Source organism: Sus scrofa, chromosome 8 (genome assembly GCF_000003025.6).
Source record: "Sus scrofa isolate TJ Tabasco breed Duroc chromosome 8, Sscrofa11.1, whole genome shotgun sequence".
Taxonomy (NCBI): Eukaryota; Metazoa; Chordata; class Mammalia; order Artiodactyla; family Suidae; genus Sus; species Sus scrofa.
Genome location: NC_010450.4, coordinates 101,522,810 through 101,548,187, shown reverse-complemented (window position 1 = coordinate 101,548,187; position 25,378 = coordinate 101,522,810). Strand labels below are relative to the sequence as shown.

At 37.6% G+C, this 25,378-nt stretch overlaps 1 protein-coding gene and 1 long non-coding RNA gene across 4 annotated transcripts; one reads left to right on the top strand and one right to left on the bottom strand.

The window, feature by feature from the left end:
- Window positions 7,476–15,446, bottom strand: IL21 (interleukin 21; the record flags this gene model as incomplete). Its single annotated transcript, NM_214415.1, is given in 5 exon segments — window positions 7,476–7,499; window positions 7,596–7,673; window positions 10,623–10,778; window positions 15,147–15,182; window positions 15,291–15,446. Coding segments are annotated over 5 exon segments (450 nt in total), but the record flags the coding sequence as incomplete, so codon positions are not given.
- LOC110262161 lies at window positions 7,596–24,758 on the top strand. 3 transcript variants are annotated; one of them, XR_002346812.1, is made up of 6 exons: window positions 7,596–8,492; window positions 11,228–11,351; window positions 14,357–14,550; window positions 15,636–15,782; window positions 22,590–22,801; window positions 22,938–24,758. It is a non-coding gene; the product is annotated as an uncharacterized LOC110262161 (long non-coding RNA). The 3 variants fall into 3 exon arrangements; XR_002346811.1 differs by having other exon boundaries at window positions 11,228–14,550; window positions 15,636–15,778; XR_002346810.1 differs by having other exon boundaries at window positions 11,228–14,550.

Genomic DNA, 25,378 nt, shown 5'->3' with positions numbered 1-25,378 from the left:
GGTCGGCAGCTGTAGCTCCAATTTGACCCCTAGCCTGGGAATTTCCACATGCCACAGGTGTGACCCTAAAAAGCAAAATAAAATAAATAAAATAAAATACTCTCTCATCTGTCTCACACATGCCCTACCCACTTCTCCCCAGTCCTCTGCTTATGTTTCTCCACAGCATTTCTCCACATTTTACCATCTCATTCAAGAAGTACGAAAGAAAACTAAAGAAGGTGAAAAAAAATAAAATAATTTGTATCATGCAAGGAAGCCTTCTTGAAAAGAATAATATTTCATTATGAATGGGAAGGTAGAAAAAGACATCTTTAGGAATCCACAAGTGGGTATATGAATGCTTGAATTTTCTATTTTTGTGAAGGAAAGAGTGTCATATGGAAGAGTTTCAGTTATATGATTTGAAATCATCAAGATGTTTTATCTACCAGCAAAAGAACTCTAGACATCAAAACTCTAGAAGCTTTCTTTAGAAAAATATTCTTGCTAAAATGTTCATATTAAGTAGGGATGTTTCCATTTTTATCTTCCAAATTTTGGATTGCTAAAGACCAATTTCAAAAATAAAGAAGAGGTTTGGTTATATCTGATAAGAGAATGGGTAAAATTTGTAGAAAATACGTGATACCCAGAGATCAGGAAGCTAAAGTGAAAAACAAAAGTTAACACACTTTAACTTTTGTGTTGGGAATTAAAACCCCATGGGAAACTCCAATGCCAACCATCACAGAACGCACGAATTCCTTCCAGAAATATTAAATGAATTCTTTCTATGTTCAAGGCATAGTTCCAGGTGCCAGATATATAGCAGTGAACAAAACCGAACAAATCTCTGTAGAATTGAGCTTACATTCTGGTGGAGAACAGAGACAATAAACATATAAATTATTAAAATATATGTCCAGGGAGTTCCTGTCTTGGCTCAGTGGAAATGAATCTGAATAGCATCCATGAGGACACAAGTTAGATCCCTGGCCTCGCTCAGTGGGTTAAGAATCCAGCATTGCCATGAGCTATGGTGTAGGTCGCAGACATGGCTCTGAACTGGTGTTGCTGTGGCTGTGGTGTAGGCCAGCAGCTATAGCTCTGATTCGACCCCTAGCCTGGGAACCTCTATATACCACAAATGTGGCCCTAAAAAGACAAATAAATAAAATGAATGTCCAGGGTGGTGGTAAGTGCTATAGAGAAAAATAAAGCAAGAGTTCTTTGGGGGGGGTGCAATTTAAAATACAGTGGTGGTCAGTAGATGATGACAGCTGAACAGGACTGAAGGAGGTGAGGCAGTGGACCACATGGACCTTTGGCAGGAAAACCTTCCAAACTGAAGGAATGCAAAGTGCAGGTGGCTTGGGCAGGAATGTGCCTACAGTGTTCGTGAAAGGAGAGTGCCAGTGTGGCAAGAATTGAGTGAGGAATGTGAAAACGAAGCTAGAGAGATGAAGGGTAGAGGGCACACAACCACGTAGATGCTGTTGTAGCACAGGTTTTCCCCTGAATGAAGTGGGATCCACTGGAAGGTTTTGAGCTGAAGGATAACATATTCTGATTAGCTTTTAAAAGACTCACTCAGGTTGCTTGGTTGCAGATGGATTTTGGTGAGGGGCAAGGACAAAAGCAGGAAGGAATTTAGGAAGGTATTACAATCATCTGGGTGAGAGATTATGGTGGCCTCAACAAAGTGGGAGCAACAAAAATGGTGACAAGTAGTTGGAGTCTAGAGATATTTTGAAAATAGCATCACTGGCTTTGGTGACTGAATTCAACATGGAAGAGAAAGAGAAATGTCAAAGAAAATTTCAATGCATGAGCATACATTTGTATTTAGTTCAATTTAGTTATATAAATATTTGTTTTCTGCTGTAGGTTATCTAGCACATATGAGGCACTATGCTAGTGAAATTCAGTTCCATCTGCCAAATATTTATATTCTAGAAAGGGAAACAGACATATAAATCAACAAATTTTTGTATGCACATTAAATTTAATAATCATCAAGTGCTCAATTTCTCAAAGTAAGAAGAGAATAACACTGTCAGAGACAAAGATGATTGGAATTCTTCTAGAGGAAGTGATGATGACGTTGAATATTGATGGACACAGGAGGGGTTTTCTGGGTATTAAGAGGAGGTGGTAGAGAAGTAATATCCCAGGGAGAGTTCACTGCAAATACAAAGGCACAGAGGAATAAAACGAATGTGGTGTGTCTAGGGAAACAGAAGTAGATTGGATTGGCTGGAATGGGAAGTTCAATGTGAGGAGAGATTGAGAGCTGAAGAGAGCATATGATAAAGAGTTTTACATGCCCTGCTTCATGGCTGGGCTATCCAAAGGAAAGCCAGTGAAAAGTTTTAAATAAGGGAGAATTGTGGTCAGACTTAAGTTTTAAAAAATATCACTCTGGTGGCCATGCAGAGACTAGAAAGGGGCTAGAAACCAAAACAGAAGTTATTACAACCATTGCTGAGAACCTGAATTAAGGCAATGGCAGAGGGAGTGAAAAAGAAAGGATGGACTTAGAAATAGCAAAACCCGGGGGTGAATTGGCTATATTGTATGAGAGAGAAGGCAGGGTCTTGGCTGCTGGGAGATCCATTCCCCTCAATTAAGATTAGAGAACCTGCCATCATTACTTTATAATAGCCAAAATATGGAAACAACCTAAGTGCCTGTCAACAGATGCGCAGATAACGAAGATGAGGTATACAATGGAATACCACTCAGCCATAAAAAAGATGGAATCCTTTTTTTTTCTGCAACAACATAGATGGACATTGAGGGTATTATGCAAAGTGAAATAAGTCAACAGAGAAAGACAAATAACATATGACTTCACTCAGATATGGACTATAAATAATAAACAAGCAAACCAAAACCAAAATAAATGAGCAAATCAAACCAAACGCACAGATACAGAAAACAGAGTAGTGGTTACTGGAGGAGAAAGGGCAGGAGGGAGAGGGCAAAATGAGTAAAGGGGATCAACTGTATGGCGTCAGATGGAAGCTAAATTTTTTGTGGTGAGCATGCTATAGGATATACAGAAGTAGAAGTATATTATTGTATACATGAAACTTATAAACTCATTAAAAAGTAAATCAAAGGAAAATAAGATTAAGAAAATGATAGAAATAATAAAGACTAGGGAAACAAAGAAGGTCATAGAAGTAAGGGAAAGTGATGAGGTCAATTCCTGTATGTGAAATAAAGGTGAAAGGCCTGGAGGATAAAGATGAAAATATCTAAGGAGAAGTTGGATCTATGGGTCTGGAAATAGCAGAGGGGAATAGCCTTTATGTGTAGATTTAGGGGTCCATTATGTGTACAGGCATATTTAAAACAAACGTAATTTATTGGATTATTGAAGGAAAAGGTTTCAAGTGAAAAGGTAGCCAAGGATGGAATTCTCAAGAGCATCATCTTCTAAGGGAGGCACAGGAAAGCAAACCAACAACTGACAATGACAATGTGTGGTCAGAGAGGTAGGACAAGAAGCAGGAGAAAGAGTAGCCTCCAAAGTCAAAGAGGGAAAAGAAAGGGTGTACTCAAAGGTAGCAAGGGTCATAATAAGATTAAGATTTAGACACATTTGTGAGTTGGGTAGTTTGGAGGTCATTGTTGACCAGAGAAGGGATAATTTTAATGATCCAGTGGTAGAGTGTGGGAGGGTTAGAAATCAGATTATAGTGGTTTGAAGTGGATAGGAGGTGAGGGAGTGTACACACACACATACACTATTCTTCCAATGAGCTTGACTTCACGTGAACATTCAAACCTCTTCCCTCTGCATGAGGTGAGGCCATTCCCACACTAACCTGTGGACTGGAATATACAGAGGCAGATGTTGAAAGCAGGTGAATGTTTAGACCTGAGACTGAAGTGGGGAAGTGACTCCAGTAAGTCAGATGAGGGAGTTTGGAAGTGTCCCCAAAGATAAGAGGCAGAACTAGCATCTGAAGCTGAATCAGGGGAGCAAGACAGACATCTAGGTAGCAGTTTGTGGGCACATCCTCGAGAAGAATGGGATTGGGTCTGTGCCAGGTCTGTAGTTCAAGAGATTGATCAGGGACCCAGGCTCTATGCAGGAGGGAAGGAATTTAATAAACTGGGAGAATGGGAATGGGGAAGGCCTGGCTGTTGTGATGAAATGTCAGGATAGATGTAGTAGAAGGAGGGCAGTTTGAGAGCAAAGATCTTACAGGTGGGTTTTATTATATATGTAAAGATTTCAGGCAGAGAATGGTTCCAGGTGATAAAGTCTGGTGTACCACCATGAGAGTGGAGAGAAGGAGGTAAAAGATGCAGGTGTTTGAAACTGAAGCACTCAAGGTTCTGAGAAGCTATCATTTTGGCAGAATCCTCCTCATGGTCCTTGAAGTCACCCAGGCTGTTAGCAGAACTTGGATTCAAAGAAAAGAACATGCTTAAGTTTTCACTTAACATAGAAGAATGTTCAGGAGATAACAACCATCAGTAAGAAGTAAGGGGACAGCAAAGCTAGGTGGGTTAAACTTCAAAGCAGGAATGAATTTTGCACAAGATGTGCAGGTAATGGGCATTGAATAAAGGTATCTTCAACTCCTCTTGGGCCTACCATACATTTGGGAGGATGAAAAGAAAGTGGTGTCCTTGAAATAGGGACAGGAAATAAAAAGTTCCATTTTAGTGAAAGTATGTAAGGAGAAAAGGCCATCTTTACTTTACACATGTAAAAATTATATGCGTTCAGAAACTAAGGATCATCTTTTATTTTCTGCTAAAATTAAGGAATTAAGAGTTTCCAGGGAATCACAAAAGACAGTTGTACTGACTGCATAGTATTTAATGTGATGAGGTCTTAAATAAGAAGCCATGAACATAAACATTTAAAATCAAATATATAATAAATAATAATTAAGTTATAAAGTACATAGTTCATATTAAAACTAAATTCTCAGATGCAAATGTAAATACAACAGACCAAAATGTAGAATAATAATGCTATAATTTTATATGTGTCCAAAGAAGAAACTTTCAGCTAAAAGAGTAAAAATCATGATTAATTTTCCCTGAACTCTTATGACCTTTCTTCCATTCTTTCTTTTCTTCCTTTCTTTTCTTTCTTCCTTCCTTCCTTCCTTCCTTTCTCTCTCTCTCTCTTTCTTTCTTTCTTTCTTTCTTTCTTTCTTTCTTTCTTTCTTTCTTTCTTTCTCCCTTCTTTCTTTTTTCCTTCCTTCCTTTTTTTTTGGAGGGGGGGACATTTCCCTTGTTCCTGCAGTGAGTCTTGCTACAAATGCTATTGAAATAATGTTGAGCAAAGGAACATCAGATTCAGTAGAAAGTTTTACTCAGAAGTACGGTCAGATGTTCCTATAAGAGCATCCAGAACTTTAGAAATTCGTAGACACATAAATCTCAAAAAAAAAAAGGCATAATATTCTTTAGAGATTAAGTCCAACATCGTCATTCTACAGATAAAGAAATGGAAACCCCCAAATTTAAGCAAGTGACCATGAATTTACAGCCAGCGAGATTTCAGGTCTCTTGTGTCAAAGTCTATTGATGAACAGCAATGTTTATGGGTCAGCCTCATACCCTTTTGGAGGGCTGGCCAAGTCTTGAATACAGAGTATTAAGATGGAGTAGTTTGAGTCTCATGTCTTCATCTTGTTCATTCTGATGCATTGCTTTCCTTGAGATGTGCTAGGATCTATACCCAAGTCTTTAAGCTCAGTTTAGTGAAGGCTCTTAGCCAACACCCCATTAAATTAATTTTACTTTTAAAATAGAATCTCTGGTCAAAAAGACCATAACAGATTTTTAACAGTAAACATGCCAAAATAAATACATTATTTTAAATATAAAATCACAGTGTCAAGTCAACAACTAAAAGCCAGGAACAAGAAATAAGGACTCTATCTTTCCCAAGTCAGCCTCATGCCTGCTTTCCACTTTTTTCCCAACAACCTGGTCCAACACCAAAGGCAGGCATTAGATGCATGTTATCATCATAATGCACATGTTTACGTGATTCCTTTGTAATGACATTTAAAATTTTTTAAATAAAATACGTTTTTTCTGATAAACATTTCATTGGGATTTGACAAAAAAAGATTCCAAATATATATTTTAGAATCATAAATTAATCAGTATTGTTTTAAAAATATTCATAAGTAGATCATTTTTCTTCTCAGAGCATATAGCATTTTCCATACAACATCCTCTTGCACACTCACAGCCATTTTAACAATAAGAAATTCTCAAATAGCTTATAATATTCTAGTGAAAATTTTATTTTTCTAGCGTTTTTAACTTTATATTTAAATAGACTGCTGGAGCTGATATGAAACGACAGTTAGAGCAGGTTGCTTGTTTTCCTACCCATGGCTGAAAGATTGGGATGCTTCTGCAAAAGTCTGTTTTCTACTAGGACAGGAGTCCCGGACTCCTGATTTGTCTCCTGATTTTGATTTCATATAGGTGATGAATTTGCCTTATACAAAGCATGCAAACACAAAGTGTCTGTCAAAAAAAGAATTTTTAAAAAGGAAAGGAAGAAAGAAGGGAATAGACATTTGGTGTTATTGGCTCGCTCCCATATAATCATTATAACAATTTGAGACGAGAGCTACAAGACTTTTTAAAATTCTGTTTGATTCCAGAAGACCATCTAATATATGACCCGCTACAGGTTTCAGCTGCCATTTCCACAGGCTTAGAATGTTAGCTTTTAAAGAGACTTGAACTGGGAAAGGTACACCACTTAGAGGAAAAAGCAGGACTAAAAGAGTCTATTCCATAAATACATTCATATCTATAGGATTTAAATATTTGATAAAGCTCAATAAAGTCAGTCTTTTTGGAGACATTTGGTAAAGCTATTCCCCTGGTACATAAATAAACCACAGATTTATATGTTAGACTTTCTGAGATAAGAACCTCTTCCTCTTCAGATACAGGTTTTAAGCACTCAGTTTTCATTTCCTTAAAAGAATAAAGGCTTCAACTTTGATTTTGACCCCATGCTTCTATATTTTTCAGGTCTAGTAAGGCTTTACAACTTTTAAGTTTTGATCAGAAACCTCACTCTTGTCATATCAAGATCAAGGTTAATATAAGATCAATAAATTCCCAATCTGTGTTTTTGCTTAATATTTTTGAGCTTCTCCAAGAAATTTCATAGTTGAGAAGTAAGATGAAGTAAAAACTTTAGAAGTCATAGAAATCTATCACACAGGAAATTAGACTCTAATTGAGGAGAAAGATTTTTCAAGTTGACCAAGCAGAGCATGTGGATCAAACTGAAGTACTGCATAGTGATTGTGGAGAAATAACCCTGGCTTTGAACACTTATCTGAGTTTTTCCCCATCACCAAAATATTGTACTCCTCCATTTGGAATACCAAGAAGTGAGTTTCACTGCTGTGTTAGAGTGTATGATATAGTGTCCAGCTTCAAGTGAGATCTTCAGGAACCTTCATATTCCTTGTATTCTAGGAGAGACGCTGATGAATCATCTGCGGAAACAGGATACCGTGAGTAACCTCAACATAAGAAAGAATCTGGACAGATAAAAATGAAATAGAAAGTCAATTATAATTTAAGTAATATACCTTTTGGATGAGCGATTTCAGTCTTTCTAGGAATTCTTTGATTGGTTTCTTCTCATACGAATCACATGTAGGACATGTCTAGAAATCAATGAAAGAATAATATTCTTCTTTAAAACTTTTTTCCTGTTCAATCAAATATTCATTCAAATTTTATTTTTTCCAATTAGAGACATAAATCATGTTCACTGAAAAACTCTGAGAAGTGCATAAAATTGTTCAGAAAATAATATTGAAAAAAATTGCTTGTAATCCCCTCAGAGATAACCACTGCAATGTTTTAATTTATATCCTTTCAGCAATGTTTTCTTTGCATTTATGTTATCTATTTTGGTTATTAATTTCTCTTTTTTCTTTACACTTAACATATCACAAGCATTTCCCATGTATTCAATAGTCTTTAAAAATATGACCCATTAGGGTTGCTTTGTACTCCTACATAGGATTGAAGTATTACTGTTTTTGGACACATAGATTGATGCTAACTTTTCCCTATCATATACAATGTTCGATGAACATTTCTGAATAATTTTTCATATACATTACAAATTACTAAAAGTAGAGTTACTCAAATTAAAGGGGATAAAAATATTAAGGTTTTTGATATACATTAAACTATTTTTCTTCTATTCACAGAGAACATTCTTAGCATTACTGGGTATTGTTAAAATTTTTAATGGAAAAAAATAGGATTTCCTGTCTTAATTTACATTTATTTGGTTATGAGATTAAACAATGTTGCATCTGTGTATTGTCCTCTTGTATTTCTTTTTTAAAAAAATCCTTGGTTTATGTTCTTTATCCTTATTCTTGTTGAGAGACCAAAAACCAGGCCATTACTTGCTGTTCAGCATCGCTAATGCCAGTTTGATGTTGTGGTGAGAGATATTTGACTGACAGGTAAGAGATATAAGTTCTAATTCTCATTCTGGCATTTAATATTTGTGGGGCTTGGGACAAATTACTTAACATCTTTGACCTCGCTTTCCTATCTATCAAATGAAGGTGTTTAACTGAGTAGATATAAGTTCAGTGCCAATACTACCATTTCATGGATCTTTGATATTTGGTTTCAAAGGCACACTCAGCTCCTTTCTTCCTGAGGAAAGTTTTAGAGGGACACTTTTACATTACAAGCTGGCCAAGCACTCAATGGAAATAAAAATCATTTTGATATTATGATTAAGACAATTTGAATCAGATGTACAATTCCTCAGAGGAGAAATAACTGATTTTTAAAATGTTTAGTAATTTATCATATGTGTTTATCCACTGGTTTTGATTAATGCTCGAATTACTTGTGAGATTATCCACATCGCTCATGAGTTGGCATTAAAGGAGGTAAACAGGAGGGTCTCTGGGCCCCCTAGACTAGGGAATATTGAAATTCCTCAGACAAATAAAGGGGTCTACCCATTTAAATGTAGTACTGACTATGTAATTGCACAGGACAGTAATATTCTTTAAGAAAGGAAGGCAGTTTGAAATTTATCCTAGTGTCTTGTAGGCTGTTTTCTTGTAGGAAAACTAGGATCTAGCTCTTGTTAATCAGAATACAAGTTACTTATATATTTTGGAGATTAATCCCTCCAAAATATACAAATAACTTATACAGTTCGATATCAAAACAAAACAAAACAAAAACCAAACAATCCAATCAATAAATGAGTGTAAGATCTAAATAGACATTTCTCCAGAGAAGACACACAGATAGCCAAAAATCACATGAAAAGATTTTCAGCATTTGCTAATTATTAGAGAAATGAAAATCAAAACTACTGTGAGGTACCACCTTACACCAGCCAGAATGGCCATCATCAAAAAGTCTACAAACAATAAATGCTGGAGAGGGTGCAGAGAGAAGGGAACCCTCCTACACTGTTGGTAGGAATGTAAATTGGTACAACCACTATGGAAAACAGTATGGAGTTTCCTCAAAAGACTAAAACTAAACTCGAACTACTGAATGATCCAACAGTCCCACTCCTGGGCATCTATCCAGAGAAAACCGTAATTCAAAAAGATATCCGTTGGTGCAGCCCTAAAAAGACAAAAAAAAAAAAAAAAAGATACACACACCCATCTTCACTGCAGCACTATTTACAATAGCCAAGACATAGAAGCAACCTAAATGTCCATAAACAGATGAATGGATAAAGAAGATGCGGTACAAATACAATGGAATATTACTCAGCCATAGAAAAGAATGAAATAATGTCATTTGCAGCGACATGAATGAACCTAGAGATTTTCATATTAAGTGAAGTCAGATAGAAAAAGAAAAATATCATATGATATCACTTACTTGTGGAATCTAAAAAAAAAATATGCATGCACTTATCTGCATAATAGACTCACAGACTTTGAAAACAAATTAATGGTTACCAAAGGGGACAGGTGTGGGGGAGATATGGACTGGAGGTTTGGGACTGGCATATGCACACTAAAGTATATGGAATGATTGACCAACAGGGACCTGTTGTATGGCAGAGAGAACTCTACCCAATACTCTGTGATTATCTATGTAAGAATTTGAAAAAGTATGGATGTATGTATATGTATAACTGAATCACTTTGTTGCACAGCAGAAATCATCACAACATTGTAAATCAACTATACTTCTTATTCCTTTAAAAAATGAAAAAAAAATACAAGTTATATATGATCATAAAATGAGAGACAATTTTTTTAACTCTTTAAATCGCAACTGAATTTTCTGCGAAATGATTTCCTCACTTTGAAAAGCTATATTAACTTATTCCAGCTACTGGGGACTGTTAGCAAATTCTAACTGGGTTTCCGGGCACTTTCAAGTCTGTGGACTTAGAAGAGATTACCTCACTTTTCAAAACACACTCTATGCAATAAGGTGTAATGTGTAACTGGAAGGAAGGCACTGGAGGCTCTTGACTCGCTCTCTCTCTCTCTCTCTCTCTCTCTCTCTCTCTCTCTCTGTGTGTGTGTGTGTGTATAATGTAATAGACATAGCTAATAAGTACAAATAAGATAGATGACAAATGACAATCTTACTAGCCCATGTTTCTGTCTTCTCCCTGCATTTGTGGGAGGTAGTTTCCTCTTCAGCTGTTTAATTAATACATTGATTATCTTTTCATTGTCTCCCGTATTTGCTGACTTTAGTTCGACCTTCTGAAAACATGAAAAAGCTGACTGCTCACAGTGTCTCTGAAAGAGAAATAATTTGTATACATGTTAATGAAAGTTATTCAGAAAGACCTTCCCATTTCTCTTTCTACTTCTACTATAGCATCTTGGATCACATTCATTTCAGCAGACAAATGAGGAATGGTTTCATGCAGTACTTAATCTTTGCATTGAAGGGGAAACTCTTGCAATGTACAATTTCCCTAGTTAGGGAAGAGAAGATGTCTCCTTGTCTCACAGACAAGAGAAGGGAGCCTTGCTTTGCCACAGTTCTTTATTCCTAATGTTATTTTGAGGTCTGGGTGTGGGGCAGCACCTTAGTGTTTCATGAAGGAGAGTTATTTTGGTTATAGAACACACTTTATGAATTTTGAGGCTCTAAGAGATATGCTATGACTGATGGCAGCTTTGGGTGAGTTATGCTATAGTCTGATTAGGAATCTTTCATTGTTTTGTGTTTCTCTCTGCAGTGTTCACAGGAACATCCAACAGTGAGAATCACGTCTTGAACAGGACTTCTTCCTGTATAATACCTGGCATAATGTCTTGTTACTAGTGAGTGCTCAACAAATACTTGTGGAGTGGATCAGTGACGTAAGTGAGTTAAAGCCCCTTCTTTGGGACAAGTGGGAACCTACCTCTAGTGGCACATTCCACATTAGGATTCAGGACACCTGCCATAGACTATGCATGACATTTCTGACATCCTATTCACACTCTCAGGTCAGTTAGGGTGGGATCTGCCTGAATCAAGCAGTTGAGGAACATAATTTGAGACGTGCCCCACCCAAGGGAGGGAAGACTGTCCCTTGGAAAGTAAGAGTACTATCTCAAAGAATGGAGAAGCAGACAGAACAAGGATCAAGACTCAACTCTTGCTTTACTTTACTCAAATAACCAGTGACTAATGAATAAATCTTAGAAATTGTACTGAAAATGAAATGGAATTTATTGGAAGAACAAAACTCATATTGACCTGTTGAAACATTTTAATTCTGGTCTAAGAACTTGTATCTGGGTTACCTTTTCCTTTTAGCAAATGTGAGTATACGATGCTGCTCTTCCTCCCCTCAAATTTGCTATATCTTCATTTTGCCAAAATGTATAGAAGGACTCCACTGAGGACTGATGCCTCAATTTCTTTTGGTTCCTGCAAGGCCTATCCCATGAATAACGATATTACCTGAGTCTTCCTGTGGACAATCAGCTGAAAATAGCATTTGGCCTGCTTTGCATTTTCCAACCTATATGCTTACCCCATATGAATGTTGATTAATAACATGCATCTTTAAGACACAACCCTATCAGGTTTGCTTTGCATATGTAGCCACAAGCCGAGAACCAGCTTATCTGGTTTCCTTATATCAGAGCAGCTTGCCTCTTATAAGGGCGAGATAGTGTCCTTTACATATGTTTGCCAAAATGCTTATTTAATAGAAACTATTTATAAATGTTAATTATAGCACTTTTTTTTCCTTGAAAACCACATGTTCATATTTGTTGAAGTTTTTTCTTTTCTCTTCTTTTTGACCACAACCGGCTTAACTTACTGGAAAAAAATAATATTCATATTTAAAGAGGTAAATTTTCCAGCTGAAACTGAAAACACTAACTGCTTCATCCGTGATGATCTGAGAAACCAGCATTTCTCACAGAGGCCCATTTTGCTGAGTTAACATTTACATGTGTATGTTGAAAGAAAATTAGGTTCTGAAGAAGTATAGGGGCCTGTCAAGTGAACTCCCTTAAGACAGTATTGCCAAGAGTGGTTAAGACAGTGAGCAGAGATTTTACACCTGGGAAAGCCTTTCTGAAAGCCTCTGAAAGACATCTGGATACTGATGCCACGTTGATGGGGCTGTGCTATCTCTCCTGCCCTTCCTTGCTCATCTGTGTCAATAGACAATAGAAATTTGCGCTATGCTTTCTGCAAGCAGCAGAGCTCTCTCTGGCAATCTGTGGTCCAGGGCAAATAACTCTTGCATTTGGCTTCAGATGCACATCAAAGGCAGCCTTAAAGAAAGAAAGAAGCAGTGGAGCTCTCCTTCTAACTGCCTTAGGATGTGTTGAGTAGGGGAGTAGAGAGATTAACCTCAATTCAGGTGGCTGCAGGTGCCCTGTCAGTTAGGATGCACCCAAGTTCATGTGCAGCACCATCATCTGGGAGCATAACCATTGCTTTCTTTTGCTATGCCTTGCAGATTCAGAGGGCAAGGCTTTGTTTCCTTCATCCTTCAACACCTGGAAATGTGAGGAGTTAATCTGTTCTGCATTAGTTTTGTAGAGTAAAGGGAGCTTACAAACTACTCTTCTCTTTAGCCAGAGAACAGTCAAGTGCTGCTTCTGCAGGGTGGTGCACTTGGCTTTGTTGATTTGCAATTGAATATTTGAAAATAATTTGCCTTCTTCAACTTATTTTTGACCTACTTAATTTTTTTTTCAAAGAAAACCCTAGGCATTCACACTAAGCCTTGCTAACTAGGTAAAATAACCTTTGTGCTACATATAAGGTTTATAGTAGGGTCTCTCAAAAGTGGCACTATTGACATTTTGGGCTGGATAACTCTTTGTTATCAGGGCTGTTTAGTAGCATCCCCAGCCTCTACCTACTAAATGCCAATAGAAACTACCCACCCCACACACACACACACAATTATGGAAACAGAAAAATTTTCCAGACAATGCCAAATGTTCTCAGAGGGCAAGATCCCCATCCAATGAGGACCACTGGATACATGATTAGAAAGAGAAAGAAATACACCTGGTGAGGCCAGTTAGTCTTAGATAATCACTGTATATCAGCATTTATATGCAATGCTTAATCGAGTTCATTTTCATTAAACTTTTTAATCTCTTAAAATCTCTAATAGACTCTGCTTCTATGCTAGCCCTGAAGAGCTTATTATAATGCTACCACGGCCTTGAACTATTTTCTTCACTCCTGAGTTTGCCTGCCAGAATAGCTTAAATTTATGCCGTATTCACTTGTATCATAGCCAGCTAGCCAGTGTTGTTTGATCAGATACAGTGTCACCAAGACAAAATCCTGTCATTACAATATAAGATAAAAAATAGCTCTCTTTAACAAAGCATTCAAAGGAAGTACCCACTAGATCAACGCAAGTTAGAAAATGGGCTATCTTTTCATATTTTGCAAGTTATAGACTGTAGCTAAGAAACTCCCAAAATGACTCTAACCACAGCAATTAGACAAAGAGCATGAGATACTAAAAAACATGTGTTTTGATAATTAGGACATTAAGAAATAGTCTAACTTATTGGAAAAGTCTTTCCAATAAGCTGAATGTGCTACTTTCATTTTAGATGCTGCTTATTAGAAAAGGACCCAGTAAATGAGAGTGGTTAGATTTAGAACTAGAGAGTGAGTTTTAAAGAAAAGCAATAGTTGTGACTCATTCACTTTCTAAACTTTTGCACATAGTCATTTACGATAATTGTTTTCTTTGCAATGTATCTTCCTAAGTCTCCCCTTTTGTAGTGTCCTAATTACTGGTAGCACTTCTATAGTTATTCTAATTTATGCACTTAAAAGTCTGTAACAGTGAAAACATTTCCCCCAATTGCGTTTATATCCTCAGGGTACCAAACCTGAAGACTAGATCGAAGTTACCAAGGAACAGATCAGTACACTGCACTCTTGAACTACCTGCTAGGCCTCTTCTTCCTGGGACCTAATGGATTTAAATGGCTTAAGAGGACGGGATGAGTTGTTGAAAACAGTCCTTTCAAAAGACTTCACGGAAGGCGAAAGACAAGACTCAGTGAAGCCAAGGTATATGGGAATTATATTCTAAAGGACAGCCTTGATTTCTACACTACCATTCCTCCATGCTATTGTGTAGTCTGTTCTTTTTCTTTCCTTCTTTCTTTATTACTTCCTTTCTCTTTCTCTCCCTTCCTTCCTTTCTTTTTTCTCTTTCTTCCTTTTTTCTCTCTTCTTTTCTGGTTACTAAAAGGTAAATTCTGCTTCTTATTGTATATGTCGATGTTTCTTAGATAGATCTACAAAGAGGGCTTAAGAACTTTCATGCACAAGGACTCTTAAAAATGTAATTAGTTGGTCATTGTTCAGAAAAATGATCATAGTATAGATTCATTTTCTAGTTTTATTATTCTATCTGAACAGTACTACTTAGGAATACTCAGAAATATTTGGTGGTAGAAATATATCTTATAAGGTATGTAGTGTTTTATTGATTGGCTTGATGGTAAATCAATGAATATTTGAGAAAAAAAGAAATAACTATTTTACCAATTATTAAACCTTGAAATTAAGCATATTTCTAAATAATCATATTAATACCTTTCTTAATTGGATTTTAAAACTTATTAAAATATATTTTCACAAATAAATTCAATTGGTCTTACCTGTACATCTTCTGGAGCTGGCAGCAATTCAGGGTCCTAGAGCAAAATAAAATTAGTTCTGAGTTATTTTTATAAGTCAAAAAGCTCCTTTTGTAGTAATTGAAGAATATTATTTAAATTTTGTTGTGACAAGGATGGCCTTACCAAGTCATGAACATAATTTTTCAGCTGATCAACAGTGTCTATAAGTTGACGCAGTCTAATCAAGAGGCGATCTTGTCCTTGGAAGCTTGATTTATGGGCCACTGTGCCTGAGAAGATGACCATCAGGCAGATGACTATTTTCTCCATGTTGCCAGGACTGGATCTCATAAGTGCCAGTAGGGCAAGACCTTGGTCTTGGTTTTCACTTCAGTTTGTGAACAGGTTGTCAGTAAAGCTACCTATTTATTCATCCTTCAGGGAGAGGTAAAACCCTCCCATTGCAGCCTGGAAATCTTTGTAAAATGGATGAATGTGAGTAACTCTTTTTTCTTTTCCACTGGCTAGGTATACGTGTGCATGTGCTAATGCGTGGGGGCAGGGATTGATGGAGTCAACGAAATATGCCCCATCTGCATCTTAGACAGGAAAAGAGAGAAATGGGTGAATTCCAATTTTCAGCATGAATCAAGAAGGGTGCACAGTAAATAGTAGGTACTACAAGACTTCAAAGAAGTAAACAAAAACTTTGATCTCTCTTTCTCTGCCTCCCCTAGCATCTTACCTGTTCCCTCTGACAGTCATAAGGGCACTTCAATAATGAGTAAAGTGGCAATGTGTGCTTTCTTGCAGAAATTTTTTTAATGGTTGTAACTAGGCTTTTTGACTGAAATCATCCAATATTCCATCCTAAAGGTAGGAGGAGAGCTACCTTTTAGGAAATTTTAAATATCAGGGGTATTTTATAAATTAACAAGAATATTTTATAGTCTTATCAGGTTAAACAGTTAAAGTAGAATTTGCTTCCAGCTCTTCTCCAAAGCATCTTTAAATAACATTAATCTCAGCTTCTAATGTTTTACTTAACAATCTGATTTATGCATATTATCCCAGCATCCCAATCAAGATCTCACTCTACCTTCATTAAAAAAACAAAACTCTCTAATGTCTATCTCCTCTATGTAATGCATCAATTAAGTGAATGAGAAGTGCTAATACTAGTTTGCATCTACGGATAAGCAGTGAGGTCCTACTGTACAGTGAGGTCCTACTGTACAGCACAGGGAACTTATATCTTGGGGTAGAATATGAGAGAAGATACTAAGAGAAAAAGAATAGGTGTATGTATGACTGGGTGAGTATGCTGTATAGCAGAAATTGACACAACATTTTAAATCAACTATACTCTAATTTTTAAAAACTTCTAGCTCTTATTCCTCTCCAAACAAAAATTTTATTTCAAACAGGAAAATCCAAAAATATCCATAAGTGACTCTTCTTCTCTTCGGTAGTGTTAACCTATTTCTGTTAGATATTATTTTCTCTGGGTATGAACATCTCTAACTATGACCAGGCAGAGGTTCATAAAAGACTGACAGTCATAAGTGGTTTTAACATCCTCATCTCTGCTGCTTCTCCTGTCCCTGCTACTCTACTCATTTGGGAAAGCTGAATATGATGTTCTAGTGTCATAGAAGAAGTATTGTACCACAGTCAACAAGGTCTTAACAAATAAAACACCTGTCTGTATATTTTATCTATCCATTTATTTTTTCATCTAGTTAATAACATGCTTACAGTCATAATTTTTCTAACATGTTAAGTGGCTAAGATAAATTGGACTTTGGACTTGATTTGCTTTGAACACTGTCATCTTTTTTTTTTTTACCATAGAGTATCTATTCAAGAATATTAAGATTTGATCTTACAGAAAACATAAAAATTCCTCCCATATGATCAAGAAGTCCTCCCTATAATCATAAAATTCTATAGGGGAGGGTTACCTATGGACTTGGGGTTGCCATTTGGCTCCTCAACATTGCTCACATCAATCTTTGTACATGCTTTCTTTATTTGCTAAAGAGATGTGAGCCTCCTTGAAGACACTAACTACAGTGGTTAAGAGCTCCATTTCTAAAGCAAAGTGCTTGAATTCAAACCCAGGACCTCATAATTAATTGTACATATGACCCTGGATATGTTATTGCAAAAGGAAGATAAGTATAGAATCTAATCATAGAGTTGTGGTGAAGCTTAATTAGATATCCCAGGTAAAAGGGCCAAGTACAACACATGATCCAATCCCAGGAGATTTGTGTGCTGACCACAGATAAGTGTGAAGAGAATTTATAGAAGCCTAGAGAGCCTCACTGAGCCATGGAGGGACAAGCACAGGCAGGTCAGCACACAGGGTCAAATGTCGAAGGTAAAATGTCTTTGATGCTGCTTAAAGAGAATCACTCATCCCAACTCTGGAGTATCTCACCACCACCCGAGACACCCTAGTCTCCTCCCTGAGACATTCCAGCCCTCTGTTGTCCATCAGCCAGCACTCCAGGATCTCCAAGGTCCCACTCTAGCATCAGGACCCAAGACCTTTCTGAGAGTCAGATCCCCTGCTTTAAGGGGCATTTCGGTTGTTAAGTATTTTGAATATCCCTGCTGAGGTGATAGTCTGAATAATGGATCCTGAAGATGTCCACACGCAAATCCCTGGACCCTATGAATATGTACCATCACAGGTAACAAAAGGGCTTTAACAGATGTGCTTAAATTAAGGATCTTGCAATGGGAGATTACCCTGGATTACCCAAGTGGTCCAATAATCACCAGAGGAATGTCAGAGTCAAGGAAGATGTAATGACAGTATCAGAGTGATATGGAGCTAGAAGCTCAAAACTTCGGGTAGCCTATAGCAACTGGGAAAGACAAGGAACAGATTCTTCCCTAGAGCCTCCAGAAGGGAGGCAGCTGACACCTTGACTTTAGCCCCATAAAGCTCATTTTCGGCTCCTGGCATCCAGAAGTGTAAAATAATGAATTTGTGTTGTTTTAAGCACTGACTTTTGTGGTAATTTATTGCAAAAGCAAGAGGAAAGTAACACACCTGGGTATGGAATTTTTGCTCCTGAGGAAAGGGTGGGAAAGAGAGAAAGGGGTGATAAGGAGAGAACTAATAAACACTAGAATTTGGTTGGTTGGGCTTTGGGGGATGCAGGTAGAGGGGACAAGGAATCATGAAGAGAGGGAAGGAAGATTAGAGTAGCTACTCTGGGATTTGAGATATTAGGGATAAGAACATATGATGAGGACTTTCCAGGAAGTCTGGGGTGTGTTGTAACAATTTTTTCTGGTGCTGAGAAGGCTTGCTCAGGAGTGTTCCAAATTTATGGAGACCAATTTGCATTTCACCTGAATTTATCACTATTTTGAGATAGACCTTAGGGCGGATTTACCTGAGTTATGTGTTCTCTGTATAGAAATACTAACTTACCGCTACCTTTACAGCATCATTTCATTGGGGTCTTAATGGCTTTTTATTTTTTTAATTATAATTTTTTTTTATTATTTAGACTCAGTCCTACCATAACACTTGTACTGAAAATAAGAATTTATTTCACTGTGACTAATATACTAGGGCACAGTTCGAGTATAACAAGAATTTTGTGTTTCTTTATGTATTATTTTGTCTGCAAGAAATGCTAGGTGAATGTAGAAAATGGCATCCAGCTGAACTGAGCCATATAGAAATGCACAAAATGCACACATGCCTCAAACACCTCAGTTCACTGTGTGTGTGATGAACCCCGCTTATCCACATCTGGTGGTAAAACGTTGCCATTTCCCAACAGCTCACAGCTGCAGCCCTTCCAACACTCACCTCCTCAAACAAACCTCAGATCTTTTTCTAGGTAAAAGTACCATATTTATTGTAGTATTTATGTACTTCTTAACCATTTAAAATGTGTAAGACTGCTATCTTTTTTTATTATTTTTTATGATCTTTTTTATGTGTCATTGATGAAGTTTTAGAGTTGCGCCCCTAACCCCATTTTCCTCATGAGCTCTGTGGTTGTTAATGTGTGATCTTATGTAGCGCAGTTGATTTTTAGAAAAGCAAATGTGACATTATAGAAGAACTGACCATATTTTGTCTGAAAATGTCACACTTAAGCCTCAACGGCATCTTTTTACATCCAGGTAAAGAGCAAGACTATGATAAAGGACTGTTCCTAGAGAGAGAGGAAAAGGGGGGGTTGATAGAGGAAGGGAGAGAGAACGAAGAACAATTTCTTATTTTTACCTATGGCCCATCTGAGCTCTGATGTTGACAAATGCTGGTGCCACTTCTCCCCTGGCCCTTCCCCATTACCACAGGGGAGCTCATCTTGGCCCCCATAAGCCTCCTGAAATTACCTGTAAGATTTTGTGTCTATGTTTGTGGGAGGAAGAAAACGTTAAATTTCATTCGCTTCTCTCAGGAAATGTCAGGCAGCTGCTATTTTTATTTTCTAGGCTCGCGAGTCTTCTGTGGAGGGCAGTGCGATCCATGCTCTTCAGCACACCCACCACACTGGGCACCAGAGTGGCAGCCCCAGACTTTGTGTTTAGGATAAAGTAAGGGGCTTCTGCTTAGCTTGTGTGTTTGTTTGGTACCTCGGAGTAAGGTGGTGGTTCTGCTAAGATACATTCTTTCCAAGAAGATAAGCCGTCTTATCACCATGAAAGCATGAAACTTCAGTCACTCCCCAAGGAGATTCAAGGACATATTTCTACAATTTTCTCAAATTCACTGTGGTTCTAGACCACCTTGTCAGGCCAGGGAACTGAAGAAAGACTTCCAGCCAGGGAGAGCAGGCTGAGGGTGAGAGGAATAAAGGGAAGGAGAAGTTGAAATCTGAAAATGAACGCTACACATTCATGAGGATGGATGTGCCAGGTCTAAAACGGTGCTGGTGACTCTTTGTACTCAACTACTTTGCCCTGCCTTTATAGCTCTTCTTTGTGACAACTGGGGGTCAAATACTCCCTTTCTGCTTTCCCTGGCTTTGGCCCCTCATGGGTCGAATTAGATGTCCCACCTGGCAGACTCTGCAAAGAAAGATCTCTTGTTTTTAGCATGATAGAGCTTATTATAATATGTGCCACTCCAGCATGACAAAAGTATTCAGACAATGGCCTATCTCTAGGCTGATTTCTAGGTGACTTTGACACCCATCATCGAAGCTAGAGATCTAGGATGTCCATCATACCATGACCTTCAGGCATAAAGGATGGAGAAAAAGAACTGGAGGATCCATATTATTCAACCAAGTTCCATCCTGACCCCACAGGATGAGATGTGACAAGTTATACCAGCTTTCCTAGCCTCCTGTCCAACTTCTCTGATCAGAGAAATCCTGTTGTCTCTGGACTCAAGACCTGCACCTGTTTCCTTTCGTAGGGTGAGGAGCAGCTATAAATACCTTCTGTCTTGGCCCTGCAGCTCCCAACACACTGTCATGAAAATAAAGAAGTACAACATTGACCTTTGCTGTGTCCTCTTCCTAAGGTGTCTACTGAGTTCTTCATTCATAGGAACCTCCTCCCCATGTTCTCCAAGGGGTGGGGGTGGGGGGCCCTCAGGATCTCAGAGAGAGGAGTCTGCATGCTGAATACAGCCCTCACTTGGGACAGTTATTTCTGTTTCTAAGGATAAGGATAATTTGTGGAAAAGTACTGCTTTTCATCTTTATATTTTAAAAAGTAATATGTGTGTCATAAAACTAAGAATTTGAAGAAAATGTAATCGTGTAAAGTAAAATATAAAATTGTTCCTTTTTATTCCCTAACTTTCACTTCCTGCGGGCACTCTTGAGAGTTTACACAGTATCATTACCGACCTTTTCCTACATACTTAAAACAGTATAGGGGAATATATAGAGAGATACATAGAGATTGAAGAAAATAGAATTATAGATGGAGACAAGGACATATAGAAAAAGAAACAAAGATATAGACATAGGAAAAATGTGCTTTTTTTACATAAAAAATAGTCTACAAATTTCCTTTTTCACTCAATAATATTTTAGGGAGAGCAATCCATAAAGTATTCATGCATAGTGCTATCTCATTTAAATAGATGGCGTGATATTCCATTGTATGGCTGTACCATAATTTATCCATTCATAACCCTGCTGAGAGACATTTAGATTGTTTCCAATTTTTATCTCTTACAAACAGTGCTGTAATGAATATCCTTAAACATCTATGTTTTTAAGCATATGTGAACTATATTTATTTTAAATACATGTCCCACGTTTCATTTCCTGAGTGGAAAGAGTATATCCTTTTAAAAATTTGATAGAAACTGCCAAGTTGCCCTTCAGCATGTCACACCAGTTTATACTCCCGCCAACATTAGTTTCCTTTCCTCCTCAATTCTCATAAACACTTTATATTGTGAATATTTTAAGTGTATGCCATTTTGCTAAGGCAAAAAAATTAGTATCCTATCATTGGTTTGTCTTTTTTGATCAATAATTAAGTGTGGAATATTTTCATATTTTTATATCAGTGGGTTTTTTTCTTCTATGAACAGCCTTGCTCATATTCTTTTCCCATCTGTTGGGTTATTTCGTACCTATAAGGGCTCTTTTTCTATTAAATATATGTTAAACATGTTTAAATTGTTTTCTCTATGATGTCTTTTGCCATGCAGAGATTTTACTGATCTGAAAATCTTGTGTTTTATGACATGAGCTCCTACTGAATCTCAAAACTGTCTTACCTTCCCTAACAGTAAATGGTAAAAAGTGTTTTAGTCTTCCTCTTGCTTAAGGAATTGTAATGCCAGGGATTCACTCTGAATTCAAGGATGCTTTTAAATGAATTTGTATGTAATTCATCTCAAGACCAGCTACATACTTTTTTGAAAGTATGAATAATACATATATGGTTGAAAATGATTTAGTCAGTTTATAAACAGTGGCTCACACATCGATGGATTCATGGGTCCCCTGAAAACCATTGTTTTAGAACAAAGTTGTATATGATATAAAATTATTATATACATATAAATCCAATCTTATACTACAGTCAGAGGGACAAGGCACTGCAGAATCCTAAAATGGCATCCAAGCCATCAGTTGTCAATTGCTACGGTTTTAGTGCTGAATGTTTTATTTTACTTGCACTCTGAATATGAATTCTCGGCATACAGTGTGTATGATAACTCCATGAACAAAACTGACTGATTAACAAAGTGGAGAATAGCAAAGTACAGACTCTGGGAGCTTGGCCCAGGGGGCTCAAAGGGTGCCCTGAAATCAGCCTTTAAACTGAAAAAGTTATACCTGAGAGCCGCTTCTGTCATTAACGAAGGGGGTGGGGTGTCACTTTCTGGAACAAAACTTTGGACCAGTCAAAAAGATAATAATATTGATACTTATTACAGCAAACACTTATATAGTTAAGTGCTTTACAAACTTTATTTAAAGCAACAGTGTGAGATATAGGTACTATGATTATGCCTCCTTACAGGTGAGGAAACCAAGGCAGAAAAAAGCTGAGTAGCACACTGAAGGGATTGGAGGATAATGACTGCAGAGCTTGACCACTTCTCTCCATAGAAGGAAACTGCCTCTGGTGCCGGTGCCATTGGGCTATAACAGAATAGCTTCTGCCATTCTCAAGGCCCCATAATGGAATTAAACCACAGTGGTGATGCTTCTAACATGTGGATTTGGAGTGAGGTGAGGAATCCTTTTGCAAAATTATTCTTGGTGGTATCCAGAATATAAATGTTTATCTTGTTGGAATTAATTAAATAATCACCTTCCAGTCTGGGTTGGAATATGCAGTTATCTGTCTTTCGTTTATTTTACTCAGTGACAACCTGGTCCAGTGTAAGATTCAATATTCTTCTGGCATTTTACATCCATACAAGGAGAGAAAATTAAATCTATTAACCCTTCCAATCATTTGGATCATGAATAGCATAGACAACATCAATCAGGAAATCAGGTACCTTGACAATTTAATGACCTAAAAATATGTGATTAACTTATTTACATTTAATCAGTTATTATTCATTTGCCATGTTTTTTAAGCCTTCTCATCCTAAATGAGACGGCCAGAACACTTATCTCCTGCTGCATTTAGCTCCCAGAACTTTCAAATAGACACTGGGGGAACTCAGTACAGAAAGACAAAAGAAATATGCTTAGAAAGAGATCCAACAAAAATGAGATCGTCATGACATTAAGGGGTGGATGGCTCAGTGTTTTGGGATGTCCACAGTTAAGTCATCACATGTCACATCAGTGTATCTAGCAAAAGTTGTCTTGTAACTTCTGCCATCTGAGTATGTATCAACTGGAAGCTTTAATGACATTACCAGGATGAGGGACTCCAGCCCTTGACCTAATTTTCACCGAGCTCTCAGAACCACTGCTCTGATCTTTGCTAATTTATTCAGAGAATATCTCTTAATGGAGTTAGTGATTCCGTCAGCCTTTGGGATGGAGACCTTAGAAATGTAGGATTAAGGTGCCTGGAGGAGGTCGACTGTAGTCATGGAGAACAAGGAGCCCAGCACTATAGTCATGGAGAACAAGGAGCCCAGCAGCCCACAATCCAAATGAACCACAGAAGCTGTGAAAGCTGGGTACCCACCTCTTGCTCTTTGGTCTCCTCCTGGCTTTCTGGATCTCCCTGTTCCCCCTTGCTCTTTTGTTGCTCATTAACTCCAGATTATATCTCCTTCTTTTCTCTCCCTAGCTTTTCTTTCTTTCACCCCAGTTTGTTTCTTGTTCAAATCCTCACATCATGAAATCAAAATATTTTTAATTCTGTTTTATTATAATAAGAATTTCTAGTCTCTACTTCAAATACCATTGGCCCTCTGTGTCCAAGAGTTTCCAATCCAAAGATGAGGAAGGCTGACTTTATTCATTGTACTGCACCTTTTTATATAAAGGACTTGAGCATCCATGTGTTTTGCTATACTCCAGGGCTCCTGGAACCAAGTCTCCAGTGGATACTGAGGGGTGACTGTATTAATTTCAAGTAAAAGGAATTTGAAATCCCCTTGTGGCACAGTGGTTTAAGGATCCAGTGTTGCCACAGCTTTGGTGCAGGCTGGATCCTTGACGCTGGGGAATTTCTATATGCCACAGATGCAGCCAAAAAAAAAAAAACAAAAACAAAAACGTGAAATGAATTAAACAATATATTCTCTCTAAGGAGCGCAGAGAGTCCTTTTTAAACAGTCTTTCCTATTAGATCTTTAGGGTTCTTTTTTCCTTCTCATGAGCCAATGATCCTTTTTCAGAAAAAAAGAAAGACAATACTTTTGCTTTTTCCTGATTTATGGAAATGTAGGTCAGGGGAAAAGGTTAAAAAAGGTAATATCTGCTTTGTATCTGGGAAAAAGATAATTTGGGAATGTCCTGTGTTTACTTTCCAAACTTCTATGGAGCTACAATTGTTATCACATGGGTTTTCTGTGGTTGGTTGAAGCTGGGGATGCAAAACCACAGATATGGAGGAATTGATTATAAATTGTAAGTGGAATTTTGACTCTGAGGAAGGTGCTTCCCCTAACCCATGCATTGTTCAAGGGCCAAATGTATTTTACTTTAGAAAGAGCTCTCTTGCCTCTTTTTTCTTTGTTTGTTTTTTGTTTTGCTTTGTTTTTAGGGCCACACCTACGGCATATGGAAATTCCCAGGCTAGGGGTCAAATCGGAGCTACCTCCGCCGGCCTACACCACAGCCACAGCAACATGGGATCTGAGCCACATCTGTGCCTACACCACAGCTCACAGCAATACCAGATCCTTAACCCACTTAGTGAGGCCAGGGATTGAACCCGCATCCTCATGGATACTAGTTGGGTTCATTGCCACTGAGCCACAAGAGAACTCCATCTCTTACCTGTTTTAATTGTTGTCGTTGTTCAAAGCTCTCCAAGCTGCCACAACCATGAACCTGTGTGGAAGCTTCCACTCAGTTCTTACTTTGCACGTAACATGTACCAAACCTGGGCACTTTACATAGGTGCACACACATCCAACAGGTACCACCGGAAAGGAAACACTTTGAATAACTTTGTATGGGATATTGAATATTTCTACTTTCATTTGTTTCCTTCGTTGCTAAGTTTTATGTGGATAATCCAAGATGAGAAGGTTGTTGGAAATGTCTATGTTTCTCCTATATTCATAACTGGAACACAAGTTAAATTTCACTTATTATTGGGTAGAGGCTTTCTTTTTCTATTTTTTAATGATTTTTTTTCCATTATAGCTGGTTTACAGTGTTGTGTCG